An 18,053-nucleotide genomic window follows, 5' to 3' on the forward strand; every position below is an offset into this window, starting at 1 on the left:
TAGGGGTACCGAGTACAGACAGGCAAGCAGGCAGAGGAGGGGGCTGGGAATAAGAGCTGGGGCTGGGAGTAGGAGTACAGGCTAGGACACACGCTATACAGCTTTCTATTGAGTTACAGTACATCCCTTCAAATGCACTGAAAGTGTCGGACCTCTGTCATATGTTTATAGGTATTCAGTGTAGTGGTAGTGTTTTTCAGCCATAATGTTAGCATATTCAAGCTCTTTCCTCAAGAAAAGTGAAGATTTGACATGTCAGTGTTGAATGGTTTGAGCCTTATCTCAGTTTCAAGGGACACAGAGGATTGGACAGTGATTCTCTCTCTCCAAGGCTTGTGAGGGATAGAGAGTGACAACACAGGCAGATAACAGTCAAGACTATTGATAAAGAAGCTGCGACACTGCTCCTCCTTTAGGCTTCTGTATCAGAACTCACCAGACAGTGACAGTATTAAGCCTGAGCTTAACCAGTGTGATGGGTTTTGAAATCAACTGACATGATTTACCTCACTGCTTAAAACGGTTATCCTTAAGGGCAAAAGAAAAATTGTATTTGCTTGCGTGGGCTGGGCAGTGATAACGCTAAACTATTTTGCTGTAGAGATAGAATACAACTAAAATCCTCAATGATCAACTTTGAAATGTAAAAATATGATCACTTCACAAAAATGTAGAGGCGTTGATATCCAGATAAATTATAATTTGTTGAGTATTGTTTTGATAGCCATACATGAGTATACATAGATGATTATACAAATTATATATTCATCAGAGCCTCAGAATCTCCTTTCCATCTGAAAAGAAGGTATGGTCGGAATGGCCGATTCTGTTTCTTTTCGTTTCCACCAATTCTGAATATGAGAAACTGGATTCTCGGCCCCCATCCTCTGCCTCTTCATAAAACCTGGAATGTGCTTCAAAGAATGCACACTATCTTCCCTCCATGAATAAAACATCTGTCATTCATCGGCTTGTAAAATATGTGGCGATTTAACAGAGCATAACAGCTCTGAAGGGGATAGAGGAGGCAGAGCAGAAGCCTGTGCAGTGTCCTAATAATAAGCCATGTACAAGAGTTAGCTTAGGCTCTCTCTCCCTTTGGACAGTTCACAGTTTACTGGTCTTGGGCCCAGGCCAGGGCAAGCAAAACTCCTATCTGTGATCCATAATGACAATAGGAGATATTACATGAAATAAAAACAATTCAGTATTTCAAAGCAGGTTCACGTTAGAGTATTATTATCTATCGGCATCCACACAAAGACAGTCCGACAGAGAACTAAATGTCAGGTTGTGCTGTACTGGTAAGAAGTCAGGTGCAGGAGAGCGGAGAGTTGTGATCAGGCGCACACTTTAATTGGCAGAAGTGACAACAGACGGACGCAACTGCGTCAAAAATCCTCCAGCCAAAAGGCAAAAGTGCAAAGCGCGACAACAATCACAATAATGCATAAGTTAAACAATGAAACAAACTCGGGTTTAACACGGTACCCGGGGAAAAACCAGCCTGGCGCGTAACACGAAACATGTAACAAAACAGTTCCACACAAAGACATGGGGGAAACTGAGGGAATATATATGTAGTGTGATTAGGGAATGTAAACCAGGTGTGTGGGGAAACAAGACAAAACAAATGGAACAATGACAAGTGGAGCGGCGATGGCTTAGAAGACCGGTGACGTCGACCGCCGAACGCCGTCCGAACAAGGAGAGGAGCAGACTTCGGCGGAAGTCGTGACACTAAAGGCAAACTGGACTGGTGGAAATGTAAAGTAAACAATGTAGTGAATGGTCTGGAGGGGGCTGCCTCAGGGAAAGCTAAACGTACAGTAAAAATGTGTCCTGGATCGGTTGGCCTTTTATGCTCGTCAACGTGAAAAGTCACAGAGGAGAGGAATGGAAAGTGGGACAGGCAACCGCCATGTGGAAGTTAGTGGGTCAAAGTTACTGTCTCTGGACCTAATTTATCAGGAGGAGAAGCCTGTTACTCACACATCAGAGGCTACATTCACCCTCTGTTCCTCTCTGTTTGGGATCCCTCTCGGCTCTGTCTGTTTTAACCAGTCTGCATGATTGTTCAGGCCAGGGGCATCTGATAACCTTAGGGTGCTTCACCTTTCTAAAGCAAGTGTCCATTTATTATAATACAAAATTACTCAGTAGGAGGATGTGATGACATCAGAGAGAGATAGGACAATCACCTCATTATCACCGATACTTCTACGATAATCGAGAATTTCAATAAGCATTTTTCTACATCTGGCCATGCTTTCCACCGGGCTACCCCTACCCCAGCCATCATCTCAGCACCCCCTGCAGACACTTGCCCAAGCCCCCCCCCCTTTCTCCTTCTCACAAATCCAGACAGCTGATGTTCTGAAAGAGCTGAAAATCTGGATCCAAACAAATCAGCTGGGCTAGACAATCTGGATCCTCTCTTTCTAAAATTACCAGCTGAAATTGCTGCAACCCCTATGACTAACCTTTTCAACCTCTCTTTCGTATCGTCTGAGATCCCCAAAGATTGGAAAGCTGCCGCGGTCATCCCCCTCTAGACCCAAACTGTGACACTCTAGACCCAAACTGTTATAGACCTATATCCATCCATCCCTGCATTTCTAAAATCTTCAAAAGCCATGTTAACAAACAGATCACCGACCATTTCGAATCCCACCGTACCTCCTCCACTATGCAATCTGGTTTCCGAGCTGGTCATGCGTGCACTTCAGCCACGCTCAAGTTCCTAAATGATATCATAACCGCCATCGATAGAAGACAGTACTGTGCAGCAGCCTTCATCGACCTGGCCAAGGATTTTGACTCTTTCAATCACCACATTCTTATCGGCAGACTCAATAGCCTTGGCTTCTCAAATGACTGCCTTGCCTGGTTCGCCAACTACTTCTCAGATAGAGTTTAGTATGTCAAATCGGAGGACCTGTTGTCCGGACCTCTGCCAGTCTTTATGGGGGTGCCACAGGGCTCAATTCTCGGGCCGACTCTTTTCTCTGATTATTTCAATGGTGTCGCTCTTGCTGCTGGTGATTCTCTGATCCACCTCTATGCAAACAACACCATTCTGTATATATCTGGCCCTTCTTTGGACACTGTGCTAACAAACCTCCAAACAAGCTTCAATGCCATACAACACTCCCTCTGTGGCCTCCAACGGCTTTTAAATGCAAGTAAAACTAAGTGCATGCTCTTCAACCGATTTGCTGCCCACACCCTCCTGCCCGACTAGCATCACTACTCTGGACGGTTCTGACTTCGAATATGTGGACAACTACAAATACCTAGGTGTCTGGTTAGACTGTAAACTCTCCTTCCAGACTCACATTAAGCAACTCCAATCCAAAATTAAATCTAGAATCTGCTTTCTATTTCGCAACAAAGCCTCCCTAACACATGCTGCCAAACATACCCTCGTAAAACTGACTATCCTAACGATCCTTGACTTCGGCAATGTAATTTACAAAATAACCTCCAACACTATACTCAACAAACTGGATGTAGTCTATCACAGTGCCATCTGTTTTGTCACCAAAGCCCCATATACTACCCCCCACTGCGACCTCTATGCTCTCGTTGGCTGGCACTCACTACATATTCTTTGCCAAACCCACTGGCTCCAGGTCATCTATAAGTATATGCTAGGTAAAGCCCTGCCTTACCTGAGCTCACTGGTCACCATAGCAACACCCACCCATAGCATGTGCTCCAGCAGGTATATTTCACTGGTCATCCCCAAAGCAAACACTTGCTTTGGCCACCTTTCCTTACAGTTCTCTGCTGCCAATGACTGGAACAAATTGCAAAAATCACTGAAGCTGGAGTCTTATATCTCCCTCTCTAACTTTAAGCAACAGCTGTCAGACCAGCTTACCGATCACTGTACCTGTACACAGCCGATCTGTAAATGGCACAACCAACTACCTCATCCCCATATTATTACTTACCCTCTTGCTCTTTTGCACCCCAGTATCTTTACTTGCACATCATCATCTGCACCTCTATTACTCCAGTGTTAATGCTAAATTGAAATTATTTCGCCTCTATGGCCTATTTATTGCCTTACCTCCCTACTCTTCTACATTTGCACACACTGTACATATATTTTTCTATTGTGTTATTGACTGTACGTTTGTTTATGTGTAACTCTGTGTTGTTGTTTTTGTCGCACTGCTTTGCTTTATCTTGGCCAAGTCGCAGTTGTAAATGAGTACTTGTTCTCAACTGGCCTACCTGGTTAAATAAAGGTGAAATAAAAAATAAACAAATAAATGTACAAAAATAACTATAGGCCTTCATTGCTTCTGATACCGCTGTCCAGTTTAGAAGTCTTAGGAAAACCTTGAAACCAATACTGTGTTAATCACACCCCCTACAGGTGGCTAAAGTTGATACATTCTTATGTCATTTAAAATATATATATATATAGCCTGGGACCATTTCTGACACAATAACATAAAAAATACAGTAAAAACATACAACACGGACACGTTAGGTAGGTTTGGCTTATCGACAAATAAACATTGCACATGGTGATAAAATAATGTGATTTTACCTCCAGCCGACATGCGGCGCTGCACCAAACAAGCACGCTACAATCGATTGCTATCCCTTCCAGGAGAGAAAACAAAGAATAACATTGTTGTTCGCTAGCGTAAAGATTCAAAACATAAATAATGGACAAGAAGCATAAAAAGCACAAGTCTGAAAAATATGAAGGTAAGACACATTTAGATCGCCAATGCTCTGGTATTGGTTGAATTCCTGGGATAACAAGCTAAGTTAGCTAACTAGTTGGATACCTCAAAGTTGAGCGAGCTGGATAGCGAACTGTCAGCAGCAACTTGAGTTGGATACGATCAAAATATTTGGAAATATACTTAAAGCTAACACAATGTGTCCCACTTACAGAGTACGGGGAGAGACCACTTAAATTGGTTCTCAAGGTTGCTGGAAATGAGGTGACGACTGGAAGCTCGAGCTTTGAAAACACATTTGATGAACATCAAACGGGTGTCCTTACTCTATGGTCACTAAAGATCCCATGGCAATTATTGTAAGAGTAGGGGCGCAGCGGTCTAAGGCACTGCATCTCCGTACTAGAGGCGTCACTACAGACCCTGGTTTGATTCCAGGCTGTATCACAAACCGGCCGTGGTTGGGAGTCCCATAGGGTGGCTCACATTTGGCCCAGTGTCGTTAGGGTTTGGCCGTCATTGTAAATAAGAATGGGTTCTTAATGACTTGCCTAGTCAAATAAAAACCTGGTATCCCAGCTAAATTCTCAATCTGGCCCTCATATGGCCACCTAATCATCCCTAGCTTCCAATTGGCTCATTCATCCACCCTCCTCTCCCCTATGTCGTTGCTGTAAATGAGAATGTGTTCTCAGTCAACTTACCTGGTAAAATAGCTGTTGCATTGAGGCCTATCAAAGCAACAACTGACTTTCTCTTGTAGGAAAGACCCAAGTGCGTTTTTCTCGTTCCCTGTGACTGACCTTATCGCTCCTGGCTACTCCACGATCATCAAACGTCCCATGGACTTCGGTGCAATGAAGGAGAAAGTCAAGAATGAGTATTACCAGTCACTAGAGGAGCTTAAGGTACATCTGTCAGCTGCTCTATCTTCTTGACAAATAACTTTCCAGAATAGCTTTATTTGTCTAATTTTATTTATTTTACCATTATCTAACCAGGCAAGTCAGTTAAGAACAAATTCTTATTTACAATGACGGCCTAGGAACAGTGGGTTGACTGCCCTGTTCAGGGGCAGAATGATATATTTGTACCATGTCAGCTCGGGATTGAACTTGCAACCTTCCAGTTACTAGTCCAACGCTCTAACCACTAGGCTACCCTGCCGCCCCATTCTAAAGCAGTGGGTTGATTGACAATCAAGCCTGAAGTGTTCATTAAATAGAAAACCAATGTTAAACATATGCAGAGTCCAGTGACTGACTGCCGTGTGTCTCCATTGATACAGGAGGACTTCAGGATCATGTGTGAGAATGCTATGATCTACAACAAGCCAGAGACTATTTACCACAAAGCTGCCAGGAAGTTGCTCCACTCTGGCATGAAGATTCTCCGCCCGGTAAGGGGAGAGCCTCGACAGAAGTAAACTTGACACATACATATGGGCTCTTCCCTTGAGAATGGGTTTTAGTCCTGGATTAGGCTTAATCTGTATATAGGAAACTGGCCATGTGTGCCTGGGTGAAATAATCACTAGTTGCCACACACGAACAGCAGAGGGCACCATATTCATACCTCTGAATGTTTAGATATGAATTTTTTTTTTTTTTGATAATTGGGGCCCCAGAAGACTAATCACAAGACCCTGAGATTGGAACACGACAGATTATGGCATACATTTTGGTGAAACACTGAGTCAACTCTTGTCTCTCTCGCTGTCCCACAGGAGAGGCTTGAGAGCCTGAGGCAGAGTATTGAGTTCATGGCTGACCTAGAGAACCCAGCCAACCAGTCAAGTAAGACTGGAGAGGTGGGGAACTCAAGCATGGACCAGTGTAAAGACGGCCCCAGCCCCGCAGATCCTAGCGAGACTACCCAGTCTGCACCAAACACTCCCAGGTACCGTGATAACTTTACCCTGCACATGAACACTGACAATGTGCTTTTAGTTATTAATTGCTTGGAGAGTCATCATGTATGGATATTGATCTCGGACACAATTTACATAGACTAATATATAGACTTCCGATAGGGGTTACGGTGCTTAGACTGTGAGAAGCTGTTCTCAGCCATTTGCCAAATACAGATCCAAACCAAGAAGCAAGCAAACAGTTTAACACACTAATGTTAAGTCATGGATAGTGTCCAAGTGCTGTGGACTTGTTCTCCCAAGTGTTTGGTGGATCAGTTCTTTCCACAGACTCTGGCTGGAGGATGAGCGATAATGAAAGGAATGCCTCTGAGCGTGTCAGGTCTTGTGTTCAGTCAGCGCTATGCAGTACCTTTCACACCAATCACTCTCTGAAACCTACGAGTTGTTGTCCTTGTAAACCCCACTGAGGTGTAATGGGTAGAAAATTCTGTTCTCTTAAGGTATTTTCTTAACTGCATTGTTGGTTAAGGGCTTGAAGTAAGCATTTCACTAAGGTCTGATAATATTTAGTTCTAGGGAGGGGCTGTACAGTCATTGCTTTTGTCCAATTACAATGCAACTTAGGTTTTGGGTTACTCAGCTACGAGGTGAAAAAGGCAATGCTTGTAGAATGTACACTACTCTTACCTGTTGTATTTGGGGCATGTGACAAATAAAATTTTATTTGAAATTCTTTTGCAAATAACAGACTACAGCATGAGGACTTATAAGATTTGATGTGAAGTTTGATTGAACGTATACTGACAGCATATTCATTGGGAACATGTACTGTAGCTATAGCATGAAATGTATTCTCTATTAGATTTAGATGTTATGACTGTTTCAAAATGTATTGTAATCACTAATGGCTGCCAGCAAAATAAATTCCTATTTTCTGCTGATCCTTTTCTGGTATTGAACAATGAAACCCTATGAATCAGTTAAGTTCAAAGTCTCCTACTCTTCTATAATCTGTTCTCCAATACTTCCAGGAAAGACAACGACTCCAAAGACAAAGTGTCGAAGGTCGTCAGTCAGGCAGAGAAGGAGCTTGAGGAGATCCGCAAGCTCATTGACGATTCAGGAGGCAAACTGTCCAACAGAGGGCTGGAGAGTGAGGTCAGAGCTACGGGCTATGGAATTGGCTTAAACTGTTTAGGCCAACCAATCTCTTACCCCATCTACAATAAAGGAAATGTATGGTCTAATTTAGTGAATATATTTATGTTCACTAATGCAATAATACAACTATTGTTTTATTTGGTTATGTAGCTGGACTTTGAGAGGAGAAAGTCTGATGGTTCCACCACACTGGCAATCCTGAGGCCAGTCGACCTTGTGGCTGGAGGTAGGTCCAGTCATAGTCACGCCCGCAATTAGCTCGTTGCTCTATATCCATTTCTATTTGTGCAATATGGGAAAACAGGAATCCATGATTGATTCCAACTGTCATCAACTATCTTTCTGAGAACCTAACAAGTGTAATAAAATCATCAGCTTTTAATTGTAAATGAGCCTCTTTCTCAATCAACTCTTATCTCTACAGATGTGGGCTACTGCCCTGTCAAGCTGGGCATGATGTCCAACCGGCTGCAGAGTGGCATCAACACCCTGCAGGGCTTTAAGGAGGACAAGAGGAACATGGTCACACCAGGTAAGCTGAAGGGGCCTTAGTGACAAGGTTTAATAATAAAGAAGCATTTCTTTTTATCGACTTCCATCGTCTCCCAAGAGTGGCTGAATAACCTCTTCTCATCTGCGTGACTGAACCCAGAGCTTGTATAGAAGCACATGTATAAATCCAATGTTCAACCAACATAAATACCAGTCTCAATGTATCCATTTATAAATCCATTCATGGGCAACAATTATTTTTCCATAAGATTTGATAAGGTCATGTAGCCATGTCAGATTGTGATTCTATAAAAACAAATGTTTTTCATAGTCCTATAAATGTTTCTCTGTGAGAGGCTGAGCTCTCAGCCTGTGGTCCTGTATCTCCATCAGTGTTTACGAGCTGTAATGTAATCCAATCTGCTCTCATAGTATTGTACATGAACTATGGTCCGTACACCTCCTACGCGCCCGCCTACGACTCGAGCTTCGCCAACATCGGGAAAGAGGACACTGACCTGATCTACTCCTTCTATGGAGAGGAAGCCAGGCTCCAGGGATCTGAGAGGTATGCATGTTGCTCCTCATCCTCCCCCCACATTACGGTGTAATATTGTGGTCAAGATCTGACATTTACAAGGGCCTACTTTACAGTAAATAATTCCAAACAAAGCTTTGAGCATTCCAGCATGCTCATAACAGTCCAGATGCCCCTGTATTTCATTGGGTTTGTATATGAGTAGGCATTTTATGGTTCTGTTGGCGTGGATGAGATTCACTGTGGTGGAGGCTAAAACCACATGGTAAACCTGATACGACCCTACTGCTGCTTCTGAGAGGAGACCAAATGTGACTACCATACACACACACTGATGTAATGTGTTTGTCTTTGTGTCTGCAGCCTCTCGGAGTTCCTGTCCAAATCGGAGGAGCACATGTACAAACTGGCAGACAACCTCCTGGACGCGTTGACTAACGGGGAGCACTCCAAAACCCTGAGAGAGGTAGAACCATTAAGCATGTATCTGCATGAGAATTATATGGCTACAGTTATTTTAACATTTCTTTGGACAATACTAACTTGATGTGTTCTTGCCCGTCAGACCCGTCCAGATGAGCAAGGGCCAACAGAATCCTCTGAGACTGGAGACAAGGACATGGAGGTAAGTCTCAGACACACTAGGACACTAAACTTGGACAACCTCAGCAGATAAAGGAGAGACACCACACCCTAGGTCAACTACACCCAGCTGAAGTGAACCCCAGCTAACCCACCCCACCAACAGTGTTGGATAATATTAACAGCTTCTGCACATGCCGTAGCTGTTCCAGCTGTGTCAACATGGCAGGCTCGTTAGCTAGCTGCTATGATCCAACACACAGAAAGAACATTTCCCCTTCCAAACACTGCCTCTCTCCAACAGCCCCGTGAGACCAGGTCTGTTCATCCACTCTCTGTCAGGGATGTGGAAATGTCTGTTTTCTTTCTGCGCCCCCTTCGTTGGGCGGCTGAATGGCTCCTCAGTCACAGCAGTGTAGAGGCTGGAGGAAAGAAAAGCATCAGGCCTCTCTTAAGCACACAGAAGCTCTATACCTGGCTGTTTGCTGTGCTTGGCCAGTGTCCAGTTTATCCTCATTCCTTGGTTGGGTGTTGCTGCTGCTCTTTATTGGAAAGGGACTGACAGAGGTATCGACTAGAGCTGGCCTGGCTGATGGGCCTCCTTTCAGCAATGCAATTTCAAAGATTAACTGACTGCAGCGCTGGGTGACTTGGAATCCAAACAAAAATGCTTTTACTAACCTAACCCTTCTGTTTTTCCCTCAGGTGGTTGAACCCGAAGCCAGCAAGCAGGCTGTAAGCAGGCTAGCCTCCCTGGGCTCTGTGATCGGCTTGGACTTCCAGAACCCACCTGACCTCCTCTCTGAGGGTAAAGATCAGCTCTAACTGACCAAAGGGCAAACCCCAACAGCATGCCAGTTAATTCTCTAAAGCTACTGAGAGCCAAAGGGTTACATTTTAAATCCCCTAGGCTTAAACCCTTCCTCAAGGTAATTGAGGCGTTTCTGACTCCTGCAGCCTCTCTGGGTTGTTGTAGGGCATGTGCAGTCCCAGTTGAATGAGGTCTATGAAGATAATTCAAGAAATGGAACCCATTGTAGATGACCCTGCAAGCTTCCTTTGATATTTAAGTAAGAGTGTGAATGTCTTTGCATCAGAGGCCCAACATTTCCAGAAGAAGTTGGATGAGACTACAAAGCTCCTCTGCGAGCTACAGGAAGCGCAGAGGGAACGCTTGAGTGTCAAGCAGCCCCTTAACATCTGCCTGCTCGCCCCAACCACCAAGGAGCTGCAGCTGGGTAACACTTCATTCTTTTATTTTAAAGGAGAATACAATTCCACTGTCTATTTAATTGTGTTGGGTTAAATGCGGAAGACATCTCAGTTGAAGTCATTGTTGTGCAGCTGACTGATAAGTCTGTTTGGATTCAAGCTTTAGTTTGAACCCTGTAAAAATAGTGCAGCCAGAAACGGTTATGACTAAACATGAATTTCTCTGTCAAAGCTATTTCCTTTTGACTATCTTAATTCCAATGGAAGAAATGCCTGGGCCAATCATTTCTCAGCTACACCACTACCAGTGATCTTTATTTGGACTCCACCTTTGGCTTGAAGTTGGGCTCTAATATAATTTCCCGTGTGTCTCTCTGTAGCGGAGAAGGTGACTGGTAACCTGGCCCAACTGACCAGTCAGGTGGCTCCAGGAGATGTGAGCAGTGTGTACGGGATCAGGAGGGCCATGGGCATCGCTATACCCCTAGAGGCAGATGAACCACTCATAGACCTCACCACAAGTAGGCTTAAACCACCCAGCATATCATTTAGTTCATGGATAGTAAACATTCTAACCATATACTGGTTAATTTTGTGAACGTGTTCAGTGAAGTAGTAAGCCAACTTGCAAAACTGAATTTTTTAAATTGCCCCTGAGGTGGTAAAGTTGTATTGAATAGTGTTGGTGTGTATAAACAAATGTTATGGCTACATATGAATTGAAATGTCAAAGCTATTCCCTTATGTCTCATCTAGATTCCAGTGGATGCTGAGCCGATGGACACCGTGCCTGAAGTTCAGCAGATTCCAGTCATCGCAGTATAATGGAATTTCACAGCAACCATCCTCCTGATAACATTTGTAGTGTACAAAAAAGGTTCTTTGTTTGCATTTATTTTAATAAACCTTTTATATTAAGCCATTTGTCATCTACCTTATCCAATCTGTTATTCCTTGTTTTGTAAATCAAGTTGGGATTCAGCCTTTAGCAAAACAATATCGCAACTGTACAAAATGCAAACTCACATTTATTCCTCAGACAGCATAACATGAAAGCAACATGGACACATTTGTTTGGCAGTCAGATGTTGAGTAAGGCCACAGGACAAGTCAGTTTTCTGAGGCACAGAGAAGAATGTATCTTAAAAGGTCCAATGCAGACATTTAAATCTTATCAAATCATTTATGGGAAACAAGTATGTTACAACATTCAAACAAACTGCTTCTAAGCTAAATTTGCTCTTTGCTAGGACTGTCTGTGATGTGATTGTGGAGAGCTGAAAACAAGCTGTTATTGGCCGAGAGGTTTGGAACTCTTTCTTATTGGTCGTAGCTAATTTATTGCCTGGCCAAAACTCCATCCCACCAAACAGGCTGAGATTTCAGGTGGTCTTTTAAAAATGGCATTATCATCACACTATTCTAACCTGTATGTTTGTCTAATGTTAACTGCAACAATACAGACAGTTGATTGTTTGACAGCAGGTTTAGGTACACAAAGAACACCAAGTAGAATGTTAGTTTGACCAGCGATTCCCAAAAGCATATGCTGCCTGTCTGCACATAAGACACTGCAGGTTAATGTTGGCTAGTCAATGCAATCTATACATTTACAACTATGGCTGAAGTATACTGCACCGCACTGAGTTAGCCTCTCAAGACAATTCTGTTTTGATTCAGTCAAATGAAACTTTTCATACAGTCACCAGAATGTTTTGTTTTACTCATTGATTGTAGTGCATATAGCACTTATTCTTAATCAGGCATGTGTTCTAAGTTTATTTGATAGAAAATGGTAAACAGTATACCTCATACCATATAAACTGTCCATTACACAGTAATAATTTCCACGGAGTGCAAGTTTAAACTTCTCTGCTGTTTTGGTTCCAATGCTGCCACGCTGTTAACAGCATGAAGGGAACCCGTGAGCAAAGTCTTGCATCTCACTAATCACAATATCTGCGGTGCAGCCTGTGACAACGTAATTCAGCTTAGTCTACCTTTTAAGGTCTAGAAAACCATGACAGTATGTGCAGTACACTTCTGTCACTCCACATGCAGCAGAACTCATTCCATTGTTTTGGTCACCATTTGCTTGATAAACAGCTCCGTTTTAAGAGGACTGAATATGTTTTTTGTGCATCCTGATTCCAGCAAGTTTAGGAATATCAGGTGATAGAATCCAGTATGACGACGACCAGTGCTTGACGTAACCTCCATGTCAATTGAATGCACACATTGGAACTGGACCTCCAAAACAAGTCAGCTGCAGTAAAAATGCATTTCCAATCAAGAATCTCCCAAAGGGATTCCTGGAAACATGAACAATCTGAAATATAACCTCTAGGACCACAAGGTCATGTCTTCAAGTCTTGTTCTGGTCCGGTCAGGATGATTGCTGACTGAAGCACTGAGATGGATTATATTTGTGTGCTCCGGTAGGTTTAGTCTAAGCATGTTAACTTATGTGCGTTCATGTAATTAGTCTGTGCTGAATGCTAGACTGTGTCCTGTAACCGACCCAGCACACGTATAAGCAACCAGGCCCAGAGTGCACACACACAGTAGTGTGCTCACCGTAGACCTCAGCTCAGGCCCATTCCCTGCTGCTTGCTCATGTCCGTACACACAAAGAAGGTTGTCAGCTCGCCTTTTCCCTTGACGTTGATGAGGCCTCGGCACTCGCAGGAGTAGCCCAACTTCTGGAGCACGTCCGACGTCTCCTCTGTGACCTGGAGCAGAAACAGACAAAGCAAGGAACAAGACACATTACTATGCTGAATGCATGCAGCCATGGTTTTTGTGTGGTTATAGTTAATCTCTCCAGCCAGACTAGCAAGGACAATACTGTATGACTGACAAGACTAGGATGTTTACTGAACCTGAATCTTGCCCAGCTCTCCAGTGCTCTCCATCCTACTGGCCACGTTGACGGTGTTGCCCCAGATGTCATACTGAGGTTTTCTGGCTCCAATCACCCCAGCAATGACAGGCCCATGGTTAATGCCTGTGAAAAGCAGGCAGACAGTGACACATAACAAGATACCCGCTGGGAATAAACCAGTCAAATATTGTAGGGAAAGGGGGATACCTAGTCAGTTGTACAACTGAATGCCTTCAACTGAAATGGGTCTTCTGCATTTAACCCAACCCCCCTGAATTAGAGAGGTGCGGGGGGGATGCCTTAATCGACATCCACGTCTTGGGCGCCAGGGTAACAGTGGGCTAACTGCCTTGCTCAGGGGCAGATTGACAGATTTCTACCTTGTCAGCTCAGGGATTCGATCCAGCAAACATTCAGTTACTGGCCCAGCACTATAACCGATGGCACAGAAAACAATTGGAAATAAATATATTCACTAACAGGGTCTAACAAGTACCATCAGCTTGTCTGGCTAAGTCAACCACAGGGAGTCAAAACCATTTTACATTTTCATTATAGTCATTTAGCAGAAGCTTTAATCCAGAGCGATTTACAGGAGCAATTGGGGTACCTCAACGGCACATCGACAGATGTTTCCCTTAGTCAGCTAGGGAGGTCGAACCAGCGACCTTTTGGTTTCTGGCCCAACGCTCTTAACCACTATGCTACCTGCCACTGCTGCCAGTTGTTCAGCCAGACCATTTGTTCATGTCGGAATCTCTGTCTTTTAATTAAAAAAAATGTCTTCCAGGGAGAATTATGTGGACTTCATTTGTTATTTAGATTTTTCTTGGGACACAGATGTGAAAAAATCCTTTGACGCACCAGTCCTTTGATATTTTAAAATTGTATTTCATGCCAGCTTTTGTGTTTATGTATTAAAACCCTAATGTGTGCTTTTATCTCTCGAGTATTATAAATGTTTTCCTAAAGCCTGGGGGATCTGCTCAGAATAAGCTGTCTGAGAACTATGTCTCAACAGTACACAGGGAGACCAGCGGAATCATGGAGTCAATGTTAGCTATTGTGGACAGTTGGAAAGAATGTCCTCCTACGTGGTTAGATAGACTGGGTATCACAGGGCCAGGAGTGTTTTGTTCTATAACTAGAGCTCGCAATTTCTCCTGACCAGGTCAGGTGCAGGTGTTCAGGAAAAACTCTTAGCACTAGAATAACAACCAATGAAACCTAATAAAGATGGAAAGAACCAGACACATTGCAGACATAATGGGTAGTTAATGTATATGGTACTAGTTAATGAAGACAGTTCATATATGCCCAGGCCAGTGCCCAAGCTTGACTCACCCACACGCAGCCTAAAACTGTTGAAGGAGTGTCTGTTGATGCCATCCAGCTTGCCAATGAGGGCAATGGCAAACTCTACCATGTTCCCTATCTGTGCCTGCTGCCTATCTCGGTCCTGAAACAACACAGTTCATCATGAAGTCCACACACAGGACACTACTACTGACATACATAACTTTATCTATACTGCGTCGTTAACCAAGTTTTATGGTAAAGGTATGCACAGTTGCATGCTGTATAACCCTTCCCCTTCCATGTGACCGGGGTCAAATGGTTAGTAGCTACCTGGTTATTCTCCTGTCCTGGGGTGCCACTCAGCCCTGCGGCTGCCATATAAGTGCTTCCGATGGTCTTGATCTTCTCAACTCCACTGAACTTGGGCTTGGAGAGCAGCTGTGTGTGGGTAAACAAGTGGATATGTGAGCCAGGGTTAGACGTTTACTTATTTCTATTACTGGGACACGTGTCATTTTAGTTAATTGATGGTTGCCAGCAGTTCTCTGACCTCATCAAAATCTGCTATGATCTCATTGAGGAGCCTCAGACACTCCAGGCCTTCCTTGTTGATGTCACACTCCGTGTAGAACTCTTTGAAGTCCGGTACCGAGGCGAACATCACACACACACAGTCATATGACTTGTAGTACAGGTCCTGAGGAGGAAGGAGGTGTACAACTTAAGAGGCAATGCCATGTAGTAACACTAAGCAGAGGAACATAGACATACACTTCACAACAGAGATACAGGGAAGTTTCAGGTTCACACAAGAAATATTAGGAGACATTAGAGCACAGAGCCACATCTTTGAGAAAAAGCCAATTCAGAATGCTGAGAGAGACAGACACCACAACAGTTCCTCCAGTGCCAGACGTTCCTAACTGTTTTCACTGTGTTGACTTCTGGCAAGGAAATAGCCAGTGATTAGGCTTGTTTTTTTCCCCCTCATGTTTTTTGTTGTGTTGTTTATTTGATTTGACACTGTGCCATCCATTGGGATTACTATTGGCAGGTATATGCAGTGTTCAAGCTAAGCTGATGAACGCTCATCTTTAACAGCGGAAGCAGCTTCAGTACAGTACTTCTCAGGCGGTAACCTACATGTCAAACACAAATAGCTGTTATGTTGTGTTTGTGCTTCAGAAAAAGATGTCAAGAGTAAAGAGTTCAACCAGATTTATACAAAGGCTGAATTATTTCTCCGTCACTGACTTTAAGACCTTAGTCAAAATGTGTCAGTGTCCATGGTGATTTAGAGGTAACACATAACCCTGTGACTGGGCTGTGGAGAGTCGGAGTGAGGGAGACATCATAGAGGAGGGGATGTCCATGGTGATTTAGAGGTAACACATAACCCTGTGACTGGGCTGTGGAGAGTCGGAGTGAGGGAGACATCATAGAGGAGGGGATGTCCATGGTGATTTAGAGGTAACACATAACCCTGTGACTGGGCTGTGGAGAGTCGGAGTGAGGGAGACATCATAGAGGAGGGGATGTCCATGGTGATTTAGAGGTAAGGGAGACATCATAGAGGAGGGGATGTCCATGGTAACCCTGTGACTGGGAGGTAACACATAACCCTGTGACTGTGTGGAGAGTCGAGAGTCATAGGAGGGGATGAAGTGAAGACAAAAACTGGGCTGTGGAGAGTCATCATACCATGGTGAGAGGTAACACATAACCCTGTGACTGGGCTGTGGATGTCAGTCCATGGTGATTTAGAGGTAACACATGAGTCGGAGTGAGGGAGACATCATAGAGGAGGGGATTTGTGATTTAGAGGTAACACATAACCCTGTGACTGGGCTGTGGAGAGTTTAGGGAGACATCATAGAGGAGGGGATGTCCATGGTGATTTAGAGGTTAACCCTGTGACTGGGCTGTGGAGAGTCTTATCATGGTTTGTGACTGGGCTGTCATGTGAGAGTCGGAGTGGACTGAGGGAGGGACATCATAGAAGGAGTTGAAGATAACACATAACCCTGTTGATGTCATAGGACCATGGTGATTTAGAGGTAACACATAACCCTGTGACTGGGCTGAGTAGGGACAGTGTCCAGGAGTTGAAGGGCTGTGGACGGTGGACTATTTGAGAGTGGGGCTGAGGGGAGTGAGGGGAGTCCATGGTGATTTAGAGGTAACACATAACCCTGTGACTGGGCTGAGAGTGGAGAGTCAGTAGGAGTTGAAGGGAGACATCATTTGGTCTTCAGAGAGGTGGCTCCTGAGGGTCATATCTTATGGGACAGTATTGAGGGAAGATGTCCATGTGGACTTTTGAGGTGGCTGAGGGTAGGGACATAGGAGTTGAAGACTGGGGACTATTTGAGAGTGGAGAGTAGGGACAGTCGAAGATGTTGATGTGGACTATTTGAGAGTGGCTGAGGGTAGGGACAGTAGGAGTTGAAGATGTTGATGTGGACTATTTGAGAGTGGCTGAGGGTACTGGGACTGTGGAGGAGTTGAAGACATCATAGTTGATGTGGACTATTTGAGAGTGGCTGAGGGTAGGGACAGTAGGAGTTGAAGACGTTGATGTGGACTATTTGAGAGTGGCTGAGGGTAGGGACAGTAGGAGTTGAAGATGTTGATGTGGACTATTTGAGAGTGGCTGAGGGTAGGGACAGTAGGAGTTGAAGATGTTGATGTGGACTATTTGAGAGTGGCTGAGGGTAGGGACATAGGAGTTGGGGATGTCCATGTGGACTATTTGAGAGTGGCTGAGGGTAGGGACAGTAGGAGTTGAAGATGTTGATGTGGACTATTTGAGAGTGGCTGAGGGTAGGGACAGTAGGAGTTGAAGACGTTGATGTGGACTATTTGAGAGTGGCTGAGGGTAGGGACAGTAGGAGTTGAAGATGTTGATGTGGACTATTTGAGAGTGGCTGAGGGTAGGTTTGTCTAGTGACAGTAGGAGTTGAAGACGTTGAGTGGACTGAAGACATGTGGACTATTTGAGAGTGGCTGAGGGTAGGGACAGAAGGAGTTGAAGATGTTGATGTGGACTATTTGAGAGTGGCTGAGGGTAGGGACAGTAGGAGTTGAAGATGTTGATGTGGACTATTTGAGAGTGGCTGAGGGTAGGGACAGTAGGAGTTGAAGATGTTGATGTGGACTATTTGAGAGTGGCTGAGGGTAGGGACAGTAGGAGTTGAAGACGTTGATGTGGACTATTTGAGAGTGGCTGAGGGTAGGGACAGTAGGAGTTGAAGATGTTGATGTGGACTATTTGAGAGTGGCTGAGGGTAGGGACAGTAGGAG

General features: G+C 44.2%; 2 protein-coding genes across 12 annotated transcripts in view; one reads left to right on the plus strand and one right to left on the minus strand.

Moving 5' to 3' along the window:
- The first annotated feature begins 4,626 nt into the window (after positions 1 to 4,626).
- On the plus strand, positions 4,627 to 11,489 carry LOC135557334 (bromodomain-containing protein 7-like). 3 transcript variants are annotated; one of them, XM_064990519.1, is made up of 14 exons: positions 4,635 to 4,731; positions 5,473 to 5,617; positions 5,998 to 6,108; positions 6,436 to 6,608; positions 7,614 to 7,740; positions 7,894 to 7,969; positions 8,168 to 8,275; positions 8,668 to 8,803; positions 9,137 to 9,239; positions 9,339 to 9,398; positions 10,061 to 10,163; positions 10,453 to 10,593; positions 10,948 to 11,088; positions 11,324 to 11,489. In XM_064990519.1, exons 2-14 carry the CDS (start codon positions 5,552 to 5,554, stop codon positions 11,338 to 11,340), a joined length of 1,362 nt encoding a protein of 453 aa, XP_064846591.1. In that variant the 5' UTR covers positions 4,635 to 4,731; positions 5,473 to 5,551; the 3' UTR covers positions 11,341 to 11,489. The 3 variants fall into 3 exon arrangements, with proteins under 3 accessions (XP_064846600.1, XP_064846591.1, XP_064846609.1); XM_064990528.1 differs by lacking the exon at positions 5,473 to 5,617 and having other exon boundaries at positions 4,627 to 4,731; XM_064990537.1 differs by lacking the exons at positions 10,948 to 11,088; positions 11,324 to 11,489 and having other exon boundaries at positions 10,455 to 10,575.
- An 88-nt stretch (positions 11,490 to 11,577) lies between these two features.
- LOC135557272 (adenylate cyclase type 2-like) overlaps positions 11,578 to 18,053 on the minus strand; it is a 73,553-nt gene continuing 67,077 nt past the window's right edge. For all 9 annotated transcript variants that reach the window (XM_064990467.1, XM_064990493.1, XM_064990487.1 and 6 more), the window contains 5 exons: positions 15,301 to 15,447; positions 15,081 to 15,188; positions 14,796 to 14,910; positions 13,450 to 13,574; positions 11,578 to 13,299 (listed from right to left, as the gene is read on the minus strand). In XM_064990467.1, coding sequence (XP_064846539.1) covers positions 13,153 to 13,299; positions 13,450 to 13,574; positions 14,796 to 14,910; positions 15,081 to 15,188; positions 15,301 to 15,447 — 642 coding nt within the window. In that variant the 3' untranslated portion in view covers positions 11,578 to 13,152. The remainder of the gene's footprint in view (positions 13,300 to 13,449; positions 13,575 to 14,795; positions 14,911 to 15,080; positions 15,189 to 15,300; positions 15,448 to 18,053) is intronic.

The sequence above is a fragment of the Oncorhynchus masou genome, chromosome 2, assembly GCF_036934945.1.
Source record: "Oncorhynchus masou masou isolate Uvic2021 chromosome 2, UVic_Omas_1.1, whole genome shotgun sequence".
NCBI classification, from domain to species: domain Eukaryota; kingdom Metazoa; phylum Chordata; class Actinopteri; order Salmoniformes; family Salmonidae; genus Oncorhynchus; species Oncorhynchus masou.

What these genes read in the sequence shown, in the direction of transcription:
- LOC135557334 (XM_064990519.1), top strand. Translation starts at nt 5,552, where the DNA reads ATGGACTTCGGTGCAATGAAGGAGAAAGTCAAGAATGAGTATTACCAG. An exon ending in GCATGAAGATTCTCCGCCCG is followed by an intron (nt 6,109 to 6,435) that starts GTAAGGGGAGAG and finishes GCTGTCCCACAG; the next exon opens with GAGAGGCTTGAGAGCCTGAG. An exon ending in ACTCCAAAACCCTGAGAGAG is followed by an intron (nt 9,240 to 9,338) that starts GTAGAACCATTA and finishes CTTGCCCGTCAG; the next exon opens with ACCCGTCCAGATGAGCAAGG.